This window comes from Lactuca sativa, chromosome 7 (genome assembly GCF_002870075.4).
Source record: "Lactuca sativa cultivar Salinas chromosome 7, Lsat_Salinas_v11, whole genome shotgun sequence".
Classification (NCBI taxonomy): Eukaryota; Viridiplantae; Streptophyta; class Magnoliopsida; order Asterales; family Asteraceae; genus Lactuca; species Lactuca sativa.
The window spans coordinates 65,488,250-65,503,470 of NC_056629.2; the positions used below are offsets into that span (position 1 = coordinate 65,488,250).

At 36.9% G+C, this 15,221-nt stretch overlaps 1 protein-coding gene and 1 long non-coding RNA gene across 2 annotated transcripts; one reads left to right on the plus strand and one right to left on the minus strand.

Annotated features, from left to right (window-relative positions):
- LOC111882266 (disease resistance protein RPV1) lies at positions 1-5,310 on the plus strand. Its single transcript, XM_042896612.2, has 7 exons — positions 1-119; positions 1,215-2,357; positions 2,462-2,527; positions 2,655-2,876; positions 3,633-4,307; positions 4,415-5,024; positions 5,099-5,310. The coding sequence occupies exons 2-7, from the start codon at positions 1,737-1,739 to the stop codon at positions 5,149-5,151; spliced, it is 2,247 nt and encodes a 748-aa protein (XP_042752546.1). The 5' UTR covers positions 1-119; positions 1,215-1,736; the 3' UTR covers positions 5,152-5,310.
- Positions 121-427, minus strand: LOC128127481 (uncharacterized). Its single transcript, XR_008225275.1, has 2 exons — positions 326-427; positions 121-237 (listed from the first exon to the last, which is right to left on the minus strand). It is a non-coding gene; the product is annotated as an uncharacterized LOC128127481 (long non-coding RNA).
- Positions 5,311-15,221: the final 9,911 nt, after the last annotated feature.

Consider the following 15,221-nt stretch of genomic DNA (forward strand, 5'->3'; position numbering starts at 1 on the left):
AGTTTCGCGATTAATGTAGGCAAAAGAGCAGATGGGTCAAAATGGACCGAGTTTAATGTCAACCGATGGAAGGCTGCTCTTACAGAGGTTGCTGATTTGACTAGCATGGTTGTTTCCGGGTATGCTTTCTCTATGTTGGGTTAATCGGTTGGTTCAACGGGTCATGGGTCGGATCTAGTTCATGATCCAGGAGTGTTTGATTGAGTCATGCTGAAATAAAGGGATTATACCCATGTTCTAGAAGATGCACAACAGAAAATGGTCAGGTTGACCAAGTTTATAGGAGATACGAGATTAGCATGTGCATGTTTGTTTTTTTACTTACAAATAGGTGTTATTTTCCTTTTGTATTTTCACCTTTTTTCCATCAGAATAGTGAAGCTTCTGCATATTCTATTTGTTGTAACTACGTGAGAGTGTGTGTTGTGTGTGTGTTTTCAAGGGCCTGTGCCAACACTCTATTCAAGCTTACTATTTAATCCTTTGGAAACTCTTTTTGATTAATTCAGTGAGAGTGGTAAAATATGATAAGGAATCGTAATATGTGCCTAGGAAATGATAGAATTCAGGTATGCTTCTTAAAAACATCAAGTCATGGAATTTTCAAAGTGCAGAACCAGATGATGAGAGGCTTAATGTGTGTATTACATATTTACCTTAGAACTCTAATTCTCTAAAGGGTTGGTTTACTTTTGCACAAATACTTCATTTTCTTTACACCTTCTCTCTAGACACATTTGGCATGGTAATTGAATTTTCTGCATAATGAAGATTGCAAGTTTACTTGATGGGATAAATAGCTTTTCGGTTATGTATTAGACATTCTCCTCCTTACTTATGAATAGTTTACTACAAATCTACAATATACACATATTCACGTATCAGTTATGTATGTATATGATGTGAAATAGTGAGTGAGAAGTGAAGCTAAAATTAAAACTGATAACATAGCAGGTATTGGGGTTTGAATTTGTCCCTACAGGTATTGGGTGTATCTAGTTGGCCTTGACATTATTGAAAACATAATTCAATCAGATTGCATATATCCGTACACCTCAGTTCACATATTTAGCAGGTTGATAATGGTTGCAGGAAGAATATTAAATTTGCTAGAGCATTTGAATTCCTTGCACTATAACTGAAGCAGTTAAGGTGTTTAAGAAGATTACATGTCATGTTCTGAATGTGTTTCTTTTCTTTTTCTATTGTTGCAGGTCTGAAATAGATTTTATTTCAGAGATTGTTCGTACAACCAAGTATGAACTAGATTTGAAACTATTTAGTACTCCAGCTCATCTAGTTGGAATGGGCACTCGAGCTAAATCTATAAACTCATGGTTGGAAAATGAGCAATCTGGTGATAACATTCTAGCAATCTGTGGCATGGGAGGTAGTGGCAAGACGACTCTGGCCAAATTCATTTACAACTCAAACAAGCAAAAATTTGAAAGCAACAGTTACCTTGAAGAGATTGGAAAGCACTCTAAACAGGCTCATGGTTTGCTTGAGCTACAGAAACAACTTCTCACAGACATTCTAGGTGGAAATAATATTGCAAGTATATCTAGTGTATCTGCAGGTACAAGGAAGGTTGAGGATGCGTTGCAAGTGAAAAGGGCAATTATTATTCTTGATGACATTGATGAACGTGAAGAATTAGATGCTTTACTTGGAACAAAGGCGATTCATACACAAAGCAGGATCATAATAACAACTAGGCTTCTAGATATAAATGCATGGTTTGGTCCATATCTTGGAGTTGCAAGGTGCACGAACTTGAATTGTTGAATGATGATGAATCATTAGAGCTTTTAAGTTCCCATGCATTTGGATCCAAACTTCCTATGGAAGGTTTCAAGGAGCTTGCAGTTCACTTAGCACAGTATTGTGCTGGAAGCCCGCTAGCTCTTAAAGTACTAGGCTCTTCTCTATTTGTCGATGTTGGCCAGCCATGGAAAATAAATAGCATGCTAGAGGTTTGGAGAAGTGCATTGAATTCACTGAATTCATTGAAAGGAGATCTTGATTGTAAAATCCAAGGTATACTACAAAAGAGCTTTGACTCATTACCACATGCCAGTAACAAAGAGTTGTTTCTGCATATTGCTTTTTTCTTTGTTGGTGAATATGAGGGTTATGTGGTAAAGATTATGGAGAATGACTGGCATGCAAAAGCTGGGATCAGGACCCTCATCAACAGATGCCTTCTTACCATCTCACCAAAGAAAAAACTGATGATGCATCAACTGCTTCAAGAGATGGCAAGAAACATAGTCCTTCAAGAGTCCAGAGATCCTGCAGCACGTAGTAGAGTCTTGCAAAATGATGAATCTTATCGTTTGTTGTCAAAAGGAGAGGTAATAAGATGCTTCTTAATAATGTGTATCATGAAACTAACTTTCCTGTGAACCAAACTCCTATGTTAACTTGCCTTGTGTTATTTCATGTCTTTCTCCATTAGGGTTCAGAAACAATTGAAGGTCTAGCACTTGACATGTACAAGCTCAGGAAAGGGAGGACATCAAATGTAAGCCAAAGATGTGAATGAGTATGGTACTCTTGATATTTTTGCTGCATTTACCTTTAATTTCCAGTGCATTTTATGCCATACATAAGTTCTGTACTAATTAATTAACTTAATGCTAAATTTGCAGCCAACAACCCTTAAAACAGCTTCACTTGCAACAATGGACAAACTGAAATTTCTCAAGCTAAAACATGTGGAACTCAAGGGGTCCTACAAGAATTTTCCAGAGTTAAGATGGTTGTGCTGGAGTCATTGTCATTTGGAAAAAATACCCTCCGGCTTATTGGGTAGCAGGTTGGTAGCTATAGATATGAGAAATGGAGGGTTGGAAAAGTTTGAACCACCCATGGTAGGAATTTGATGTCATGTTTGTCTCTTCACCTTTTTCGTTGCATTTGGTTGTGGAAAAGTGTTTTCAATTTTCTTGGAAAAGTTTTCAAAAAGTAGTAGAAATTTTATTTTCAGTTTTTATTAGAAAATTTAGAAAACATGTTGGGTTAAAACTTTTGAGTTTTCTTTTTCCGTTTTAGAAAATTAGAAATTGTGTTTGGTTGTGTTTTTTCTATCAGTTTTCAATTTCCACTTTTTGTTATTTTAAATTGTTTTTGGACAAGACACTATTGAAATTCTTTATAAGTTATTTTAAATAGGGTTAGGGGTGGGTTGGCTGTGGGGTAAGTAAGGTTAGGGTGAGGTGGGGTGGGTTGGGTATGCGGCATGGGGTGGGTATGGCGGTAGGTATGGGTAAGTGTTGGTGGGGTGGGTGGGTGGGTGTGTAGGGCATGTGGGGATGGGGAGGGTGTGGGCTTAGGTATGGGAGGGTGTGGGGGTGTCGGTCGGGTGTTTGTGTGTATTTTATATTTTAGAAAACTTTTGGAAATAGAAAAGTGTGGAAAACAGTAATTATCGGTTTTCCAAGTTCTTTATAATTTTGGAAAACGGAAAGTTTTCTTTTCCCGGAAAACTTTTAGAAAAATTATCAAACTAAACACGGTTTTAAAAATTTCGCTTTTCTGGAAAAGTACGAGAATTTTTTAGAACCAAACACAACCGTAGCTTCCCAGCTTTCTGACAGTTTATGTGTTAACGTATGATGAATGAATAGGTTCTTAATTCGATGAAGATCCTAAATCTTGGATGGTCGATCAATCTTGTCAGTGTCCGCCATCTTTCCCGACTTCCTAATCTCGAGACTTTGATTCTCTCGTTCTGTTTCAGTCTCAGTCTGACTCATGTTTGTGAAAGCATTGGATGTCTTAAGAAGCTTTCTCTATTGGACTTTCGAGGGTGTAATCATCGTGGGAAGGTTGCATCGAATAAGAAGTACGAAAATCAACTGTTGGTCCCCTTGCCAGACTCGTTAAAGGTTTTGTTTTTAAGTGAACAGTCGCCATCCTTTTACAATCACATGAATTTTGGCAGTAATCTGTTAATGACCCCGACCAATTACACTAATCTTAAAATGCTTCGGGTACTTGATGTGAGTCGTTCTCAAAATATAAAGTCCCTCCTATGTCTCCCAAGTGCGCTACAAGAGTTGTATACATCTTGGTGTTATTCACTGGAGAAAATAACATTTCAATCAGCTCGGTGCCGATTACGGAAATTTGAATATAATTTCTGTAAAAACTTGTGTGAAATTCAAGGCTTTTACAAATTGGTGCCATTAGCAAATCTTGATGAAGCAGATTTGGGACATATGAAATGGATCAAAGCATATCATGATACTAAGGTGGACCTCAAAGATGTTGATGTCTTTAAATTTGATTGGCATATGCAGGTACCTTTCTCTCATGCATGAATAAGCACAAAAAAACACATCTTTTTACCACCAAGAAACTGATTAATATATGAATAATTTGCTATTTCTGCAATATGTTTGACCAGGTGCTGTATGAATATGGTACAATAAGCACATTCCTTCAAGGCATAAAGGCTCAAAGCTTGCTAACGTCTGAGTATATGTTATCATCCGCATCCTTATCCTTTCGTGTGCCTTCTTCTCCTGAGAAATGCAGGATCCGAGGATTAAACATAATCGCCTCATACAGATTTTCAGACACGTTACACGAGGATGAAGATACAAAATGGGCTTTGTTCACCAAAGTCAGCAATACAACCAAAGGCCTTACTTGGATGTATAACCCTTTTATCTATGACATTCCGGGAACTGAAGAAGATGTGATGTGGTTAAGCTATTGGCCCCTTGGGAACATATTAGACGCTGGTGATGAAATCAATGTGTCCATCATTGTAGGGGATGGATGGGAGGTAAGCAGGTGTGGTGCCAGCCTTGTGTTCATAGATGATGATGATGAAGTGGAGTTAGAATACTACAAAAATTACAAGAAAGAGGAAGAAGTTATTGGAGGAGATCTATCTGAATTTGAGCTCACTACAGGAGCCTACTATCTTTGTCGTCGCGATTACTTCAAGTCAACCACCCCTACCCCTGATTGGTTAAATATGCTAGTTGGTGATACCCTTCCACATAAAGGTAAGTTCCTCTTTGAGCTGATGCTTTTCATCAAGATTAAGCAGCAAATACTGATACAATCTTATATCACACAGTCATAGACTTACAAGGATGGAGAAAATCTATTCAGACAGACTACTATTTCTGATTGGTTCCAGGTATGGAGCGGAAAGCATACAGAGGCGACACTATTTCTGATTGGTTCTAAGTATGTACATGTAATCATTCTTTTCAGCATAAAATACAAATATTTGTTTGTAAATTTAAATAAATTTGCTGCTTAAATCCCTTAACCCAACCTAACCTAATCTAAATGAATATAAGATTTGTTTCTTATTAGAATAAATTATATGTCGACCATTCCTCAATGTGCAACTGCCCGCCATCAGCTTGTTTTTTTCTTCATAGTTCCTCATCCTTTAATCTGAGTTGTTGTCCAACCTTTCCTCATCTATGATTAGAGTGAATGGTAGACACCACTTTATACAACTCAAACATTCGTAGCAACCTTTAGTAAAGCATATTATGATATGATATGAGCTACAGCTACCTTGTTTTCTTTGATAACCATTTTCTAAAAGTAGTGTTGGTAACTTTTTAAACTTTTACATTTGAGTTTGGATTGAAGTTATGTTGTATATATTTTTGTTTCCAGTCAGGCTGGTTCTTACGATGAGAAATGAACAGAAACAAGGATAGAAAAATATGGGAATGGAGAAAAGATATGGAGGAGAAGTGATATTTGAGAAATTAAAAGAAGGCTTGAGAAGAAAATAAGAATAATGAATTATGAGAGTAGTGCACTTTAAGCTTTATACACACAATCTACTGGAAATTTGATGCAACTCCCCTCTTCATTCTTATCATTCTCTCTTTCTTTAATATTTAAAAACCTAGGAGTAGATTGTTGGGCAAACGACATATACACATGCATAAAAGCACACACATAAAAAAATGAGCTTGCGAAAAATATGATATTCATGGGATTGTGATTTGCTACGGATTTTAGTTTGAACACTTACGGGTGTACTAATCGATTTTTATTGTGCTTGTACACAATTGATGATGGGAAAAGAGCCTACTGCATGTAAAGGACCTACAGGAATTGGTATGATCCGAAATGCATAGACAACTTGATGATATAGACCAACCAGAGAAGTCACCAGAGAGCTATAGCTTGCTTTCCATATATGATTACTGATAGAGAACAGCCCATTGAGCCTACCAAACCTTGGAAGGTTTATTCTCGCAAGAAAAGAACGAAAGGTGTAGGGCTGTGATGCTTTGAGTGATGGCATCTTTTTTAGAGAACACTATATATTGTGGTGAATGCAAGAATAAGGTCCACGTGAGAGAATATTTTTCTGTTAGGAAGGATCGGCTAATCATTAGCTTGGGCAGGAAGGGAATCATTAGGTTTCCTTCTCTGAATTTCCATTTTGTATTCTCTATTTTGAAATCCGTGAATCATAAGCATTTTGCTCTCGAATCTGTGGCTTATTTATTTCATCTGTTTAGCAATTGTTTTTTTTTCTCCTTCCTACCAATTGGTTCTATTGCCACGTTTTATTTCCTTTCTCCACCATGGTGCAGCCAACGGAAGCCCAAGTCTCTACTCGTTTGAAAACTCTTGAAGCTAGAATGGATACACAAGAAGGGAAAATTGATCACCTCTCCACCCAAATCCAGGAGATGAAAGAACTTATGGAGAAGTTGTTGCAAAAATCACCTGAACAATCCGGAAAATGCCCTGAAGAAGGAGAATCATCTGAAATCATCATTGAATCTGCTACCCTCCACTTTTCTCTCTTCCTAAGGTCAAACTCCCAATGTTTGATGGCACAAATTTGATGGTGAAGAAGAGCCAGAATACTACAAAAATTACAAGAAAGAGGAAGAAACTATTGGAAGAGATCTATCTGAATTTGAGCTGACTACAGGAGCCTACTATCTTTGTTGTCGCGATTACTTCAAGTCAACCACCCCCGATTGGTTAAATATGCTAGTTGGTGATACCATTCCCCATAAAGGTAATTTCCTCTTTGAGCTGCTACTTTTCATCAAGATTAAGCTGCAAATACTGATACATTCTTGCATCACACTTTCATAGACTTACGTGGATGGAGAAAATCTCTTCAGGCAGACTACGAAGGGTCATATATGGAGCGGCAAGCTTGCAAAGGCGACACTCATTCCGATTAGTTCTAAGTATGTACATTTAATCATTCTTTTTGGCATGAAATACCAATATTTGTAAATTTAAATCAATTTGCTGCTAAAAACCCTTGATCTAACCTAACCAATTTATGAATATAAGCTTTGTTTATTATTCAAATAAATTACATGTGAACCATTCCTCAATGTGTAACTGCCTGCCATCACCTTGTTTTTTCTTCATAATTCCTCATCCTTTAATCTTGGTTGTTGTCCAACCTTCCCCCATCTATGCTCAGAGTGAATGGTAGACACCGTTTTATGCATTGTAGCAGCCCTAGGCAAAGCATATGAGCTACCTTGTTTTCTTTGATAACCATTTTACTAAAAGTGGTGTAGGTAACTTTTTAAATTTTTACATTGAGTTTGGACTGAAGTTATGTTGTTGTATTTTTGTTTCCTGATAGGCCAGTTGTTGCAATGAGAAATGAACAGAAACATGGATAGGAAGATATGGGAATGGAAAAAAGATATGAAGGAGGATGACACAGAAGTGATAATTGTGAAATTAGTAACGGAGAAGGAGAAAAAGGAAGGCATGAGAAGAAAATAAGGATAATGACTTAGGAGAGTAACGATAGATGAACTTGTAATTTCCCTCTCCTATCCTCTCTTTCTCTTATTCTCTCATTCTTTCTCTCACTCCCTCTCATCCCATCTTGTACGAAATGGCATACATGAACTTACACGAGACGGATCGGCGCTTGTAGAAATTGTAGGAGAGGGTCTCGTGCCTGTTGAAATTGCAAACATTAAATTAATATGTTGCCTCTGTTAATGGTCGAGTAAATGGTTACATTACTTAAAGAAAAAATCTTTGACGACGCAATCATGACCTTTGTGACAAATTTATAAATAAAGATTTAATTACAATAATGGTTGTCGGAGCTATTATATATATATATATATATATATATATATATATATATATATATATATATATATATATATATATATATATATATATATATATATATATATATATATATATATATATATATATATATATATATGAAAAAAATCCTAATATTGTCCTACATTTTTTGTGCCAAATTTTACAAAACATTATTTAATGTATTATCATTCATTTTTTGAGAAAAAATTTATGGCCATTTTTTAACTAATTTAATCGAAAAAGTAAAATGAAAATTTTAAAAATTTTCATTTAAAACCAAAGTTTATTTCTATTCGTTTTATATGTTAAATTCTGTTATCCCTAATTACAATGCTTAGGTATAACTTTGCAACCAAAGTTTTTTGATTTTTATCAAATATATACATTAATTCTTACCACTTTATTTTCAGTTTTTACATAATAATACATATAAGTTTATCAACATTTGTTAATTATCTATAATAAAGTCATAAAATTATTAAAAAACTATTTCAAGTTTCTAAAAAACCAGTATAACTAGATTTAGTTTATTGTAACAACATGCAGATGTTAAAAACCAAACAATCTTCTTATTTCATATTGCAGACGTTTGGTCAATCTCTTATACTGCAGATGTCTGCAGATATGGTTCGCAGACTGCATACATTTTGCCTCAGAAAAAACAAGCAACACATTAGTCTTTCTATTTTTTTTCTATTGTAGTCGTCTTCTCCCTTAGGTTGTCGATTGTTTATTCACCATCTTCCCAAAGAAACACACACAGGGGCAACGATCAATCAACCTTCCCTGTGCAGTCAAATGCAAAGCCACAACCCTTTATTAGTTTTAGATTGAAATCGACGTCATTTCCATCCACTCCGTCATCGACGCCCTTCCCCTCTGCTCTGCCTTCCCTGCATCGCCTCCGTTATGTGTCCTTTGTGCCTCTACCCTTCTTCATCCTCTTTCTCTCTCTAGCGACCAATAACAGTCGTTTTAGATGTATAATATGAAAATCTTTCGATTCGGCCGATATCATCCCCCCAAACCACATCCAACTGGTGGAGACCTTACTGGGAAACCATGAGTGGTATGTCGAGGGTGTTGGATTAGTGTCCAAGCCCGTAACTATATTTGGTATGTACTTGACCCGGTTGTGCATGGTCCTTTTGGGTTGCCTTCACCAATGCAACTTGACAAGGTTATTTAGGAGAGAGAGAAGATAATATGGTTTATTAATATATTATAAGAATAATATATTAAAGGAGAAATCATATTATTTGATTAATATTAGTCATAAATTAATTAGGAATTAATTTGATGACTAAAAGAGATTAATTGAATAAAGGGCATAAACTGTCAAATGTGTGATAGTTGAGTTTTGGGCTGGGAAACCTAATGGACTAAGGGGGAATGAAATTATGATGGGGATCCATCATATTTTCGTCTAAAGGCCCTAATCTAGAAGGTTCCATGGGTTGATTGGTGACTAAGCTGTCCATTAGGGTTAATACTGAAACCCTAGCAGCCTACACTATAAATAGAGGCCCTTGGATGCAATTTTCGGATGCTTGACTCCAAGTGAAACCCTAGGGCCGATTTTTAGTGTTCTTCCACCTCTCTCATAATAGCCTTATTGCTTGTGGTGTTTGTGAACCATTAGAAGGGTTACAATTGTGACTCTAAGATCAATATCAAGAAGATTCAAAGGATTCCAAGCAAATTGAAAGAGGTAAACACTTAAATTTGTTCTTATAATGTTGATTTCGAATTATACATACTAGATCTAGGGTTGCAAGTCTTGGATTAATTATATGTACAATAGAGAAGCCTAGATCCAAGCTTTAGGGTTTTGCATGAGCACATAGGATGTTCTTTTGCTTTAAAACCATCGGAGGATTCATATACAGTGCATCGTCCCTTCACCTCTGGTCGCTTCGTAAGCTCCGCCTCCGCCAACTTCTGCAGGTAAGGGTTTTCTTTTCCTTTTCATATGAAATCGAGTTCAAGAAGTTTTTTTCCCCTAAAAATAGACTATCAAGCTATCAGATGCATAATATGTCTACACATATTGTTTTTGTTGGCATTTCATCCATCAGAAGTTTTGAACTCAACTTGAAACTGAGTTTTTGTCGAAAACTGTAGGGTTTGTTATATCTGGGAAGAGGATTGTGACAAATGCTCATGTAGTGGCTGATCATACATTTCTATTTGTTAGAAAACATGATTATCCTACTAAATACATGTCAAAAATTAAAGTTGTAGGTCATGAATGTGATCTTGCTATTCGTTTTGACTAGATTACATGCTTTTGTACAACTTCCTCCCCATATTTGTTTTTATTCGTTTCTTTTGATTTGTACAATTCTTCATTTATGTGGATTCATGGATTATGACAAAACTTCCAGTAAAAGTCAAGTATGTTGCTCATGTTATCCTTCTTTCTCTCTTTTATATACCAACCTTTTTTAAGTTTGTTCTTTGCACCTAACTATTTTTTGTTATGGTCTTTTGCTAACATGTTTTGTTTTCATATTGACTTTGAAGGTGGAAATCTGAGTTGTATTTATGACACCAAGACTACAAGATTGATGGACTGATGGTCAACCTATTTGGGATATTTTAAAAATATTTTTATTTCTTGGTATGTATATTTTGGTTCAAAGCCATAGGTAGCAAAACCCAAAAGGTGAAATAGGAGGAAGCTGCAGCCTTAGAGTTTAAGAAAAGGAAAGGAAAAGATAATTGTTAATTAGTGGAGTACATCAACGTATGTATTTGGTTTTGGTCCTTAATTCTTCATCAATTTTTTTTATAAAATTTGATAGTTTGATGAAAATGGTAATGTAAGTCACCATTGTAATGTATTGTTTATTTGCAGAAACATAAATGTGTTCCTTTGGATGATTGTTTTGTTGAATTCAAACTACATTGGGTTTGGACTGAAGTTATGTTGTATTTTTGTTTCCGAGTGTTGCAATGATAAATGAACAAAAACATGCATATGATGATATGGGAATCGAAAAAAGATATGAAGGAGGATGACTAAGAAGTGATAATTGAGAAATTAGTAACAGAGAACGAGAAAAAGGAAGGCATGAGAAGAAAATAAGGATAAGGACTCAAGAGAGTAACGATAGATGAACTTGCAATTCCCCTATCCTATCCTCTTTTTCTCTGATTCTCTCATTCTTTTTCTCACTCCTTCTCATCCCATCTTGTATAAAATGGCATACATGAACTTACAGGAGACGAACCGGTGCTGGTAGAAATTGTAGGAGAAGGTTTGGTGCGTGTTGAAAGTGCGAACATTAAATTAATATGTTGCCTATGTTAATGGTCCAGTAAACGGATGAGTAAATTGAAATTGATTTATGTTTTTGGAATCAACATCATTTCTGAAAGTAAGCTAGAGTTAGGGGCATTGTGGTAGTTTTATATGTTAGTTATCGAAGTTATTAACAAAAGTTATAGGGTAGTTAAGTTCTAGTTAGTTATTTCATGGAAAGAACAATTGATATTAAAAGGGTGTAATGGTTCTGTAATGGTTGCACCGATTCATATATGTGTATAAACATGTGTTTGATGTAATAGCTAGCATGTGGAGTTACTTAATAAAAGACTGTTAGCACTGGTACAAAAATGAGCTATGGCCACACTTTTTGGAAACAAGGTGTAACGACCCAATTTTCACGTCCAAAAATTCCGTTTTTAAAACATTACTTAGAAAACATTACTAATTAAAACATTGTTCAATTAAACCATTTCACATCGAAAACCCAAATTGGAAATCCACAACATGTAAACAACCAAAATATCAGAGTATCAATCCCAGAATGAACTCATAACTGCGGAAACAAGAGTGTGTGTGATATGTCGCTACCGCGCCGGCTCCTTTCCCCTAGCCGAAGAGGTACCTGAAACAATAACTGAAAAACGTAAGCACAAAGCTTAGTGAGTTCCCCCACCGTACCACATACCATATACTCACATGACATACATATATTGTCAGGCATATCTGGGTGCCCGACCTACCCCTTCGGTCCTCTCAACCGGATACTGCCTAGCATATCTGGGTGCTGGCCTCCCCTTTAGTCCTCTTGACCGGATACTGCCTAGCATATCTGGGTGTTGGCCTCCCCTTCGGTCCTCTCGACCGGATACTACCTAGCATATCTGGGTGCTGGCCTCCCCTTCGGTCCTCTCGACCGGATACTGGGGAACTATTTCTCCCCTCTACTACTACCACATAACATGTATCACAATATCAGAATCTATCTATCATGGCTGGGTATGACTACCCCTTCGGCCCTACCGACCGGATATCTCGGGGACTATCTCCCCCTACTGTCACTAGCACATAGCATCATATCATACTAGCACATAAACATAACACAGGTAGTAGTAATCCCTAGATGAATATCACAGAGACGATCATCTACATACAACTCCTACTGGTGGGCCGACATTGTGGCCGTAGACCCACCGCTATTGGAAGGTAACTCACCTCGAAGTAGCTGTTGATCTGATCGGGAACTGACTATCTACCGCTGCTGCTGCTGCTCCGGAAATCCTCCGGCTGTAATTCCCACAACATATTCAATCAAACACTGCTAACTGCCCTTTGGGTAAAATGACCATTTTACCCCTAACCATGCCCTAAGTCAAAGTCAGAGTCAACTTTCAGTTGACCTGACTCGCTGAGTTGGCTCGCCAACTCGCCGAGTCCCTGTCCAATCGACTGACCTGGATCCCATCTCTACTCGTCGAGTTAGGCGTTGACTCGACGAGTTCTCCTTCCAAACTGAGGTTCAAGCCCTTCATCCTACTCGCCGAGTTGTATGAACAACTCGCCGAGTTCATCTTCATCCGAAGAACACTTATGCTGCGACTCGCCGAGTTGTATGAACAACTCGTTGAGTCTGTTCTTGATCTAAGGAGATTGCCTTGAACTCGCCGAGTCATGGCAATGACTCGCCGAGTTCCTTCATGGATGAGTTTGGCTTCCAACTTACAGAGTCACGCCCCGTGACTCACTACACTACTCGACACAACGAAAAGGGGACAAACTCAGAGACTCGCGAGCAGACTCACCGAGTCAGATGGACGACTCGCCGAGTCGTTACCATGCAGTCTCTAAATGGTCGATTTTGCTTGAATCCAGCTTACGCTATCCACAGATCTGGGTTCCTAGAGCATGAATAACACGTAAAGTTTCCAACTTTACGTGTAGATACTCACCAATGAGGGATTTAGGGCTCAAAATGCCTCAAAAGGGTAGATCTAGGGTGAACAAGCAACATGGGTCCATAAAGGTGGTAGATCCAGGCTCCTGGAGCTCGATTCCACTTAGATCTATGAGCTACTCTGCTTATTACGAGTCCTCAAGTAAACACAAGCTTGGAAATGGTTCAAGAAGGACTTTAATGGGGCCATAAGCATGAAAACATGGGGGAAAACGAGCCATACCTTAGTGAACACTCTAAGATAGCTCAAAGATGATTGACCTCCTCTTCTCCTTCTTGATCTCCTCTCATTCTCACTCCAAAGCTTCAAGAGAACACCAAAGGCTTCAAATCCACAATAATTAAGGCTTAGAACGAGGTATAGGGCTCTGAGGGTGAATGGGGGTTGACTTGGGGCGGAAATGAGAGATTAAATAGGGTGCAAACCCCTGAAACTTAGGGTTTCATCAAACAGCGGTGACTCGCCGAGTCCGGAATATGGACTCGCCGAGTCACCAACTTAAACATGTCCTGGGTCCCGTCTCTACTCGGCGAGTCGGACCTATGACTCGCCGAGTCCAAGGCTAAAAATGGAAAATACTCAAATAATCTTACATACCAGGAACCAGGTGCTACACAAGGTTGTCACGGATTTGGTTAATTGTGTCACTAAAGGTCATTAATCAAATTCCAGTCAAATATTAGCTAAAAATAGTCACCATTGCAAACTATGTTCATACATTTCATCATTGTTTAACATAAAAGTGTGACAAATACTAGCCGATAGTCACGGTGGATCATTGTGATTGTAAGTATTCATTATTGACATTTAAAAAAAACACGTGACTATAAGTGTTTTATGATACCAGTTTAAGTTCATGTATGTCTACAGTTAATGATTTTGAATATAAAAGAGTAAAACATATGACTATAAGTATTTTATTATGACACTAAAAAAACAAAGCATGTAACAAAGTATTTTTGTAGTCATGTTTAATTTTACGTTTATCTAGAAGTAACAAATAATAACAATAATTAACAAAAACAAAAAAAAAAAAAAAAAAAAAAAAAAAAAAAAAAAAAAAAAAAAAAAAAAAACATGTCACCATAAGTATTTAATAATCACATATGAATGTTGAAAAGTGAACAAAATATTGAGAGCGAGATCAATTTTGCGTCATCTAACTTTACTAATATTGGGAGCCAGATCAAAATTTCTAACAGTTTTCCCCCTTTTCCAAAATATTTTTATTTCCGTCTTTCTAAAAATATTCCTTAGTCTTTCTCTTTTCTCCTATTGTAGCCGTCTTCTCCCTTAGATTGTTGACTGCTCTCTCTCTCTCTCTCTCTCTCTCTCTCTCTCTCTCTCTCTCTCTCTCTCTCTCTCTCTCTCTCCTCTCTCTCTCTCTCTCTCTCTCTCTCTCTCTCTCTCTCTCTCTCTATATATATATATATATATATATATATATATATATATATATATATATATATATATATATATATATACACCAATGACAGTCGTTTTAGATGTATAATATGCAAATCTTCCGATTCAGCCGACATATCCCCCCAAACCACATCCAACTGGTGGAGACCTTATCGGAAAACCATGATCGGAATGTTGAGGGTTCATATACAGTGCATTGATGGTAGTCACTGACATCACAATAGCCCCTTCACCTCCGGTTAGTGGTGGATTCAGCCCGAAAGTCAAGTGGGATGCACCGTTGACCGTTGACCATATAAATTAATACGAAAAAATTAAAATAACAAGAAATAGAATAACATTATAACCTTAAATGTCATTTTACAATTGAAATCTAGGACATAACTAAAAAATCCATTGATGATATTTTCATTCCTAACCTTGGAAATTTTTTATGTTTCAAACTGTGCAAATTACAC

Excerpts from the sequence above, each read along its gene's own strand:
- LOC111882266 (XM_042896612.2), top strand. The coding sequence starts at position 1,737 with ATGGTTTGGTCCATATCTTGGAGTTGCAAGGTGCACGAACTTGAATTG. Across the intron at positions 2,358-2,461 it reads GTTTGTTGTCAAAAGGAGAG|GGTTCAGAAACAATTGAAGG; the intron begins GTAATAAGATGC and ends TTTCTCCATTAG. Across the intron at positions 2,877-3,632 it reads AAAAGTTTGAACCACCCATG|GTTCTTAATTCGATGAAGAT; the intron begins GTAGGAATTTGA and ends ATGAATGAATAG.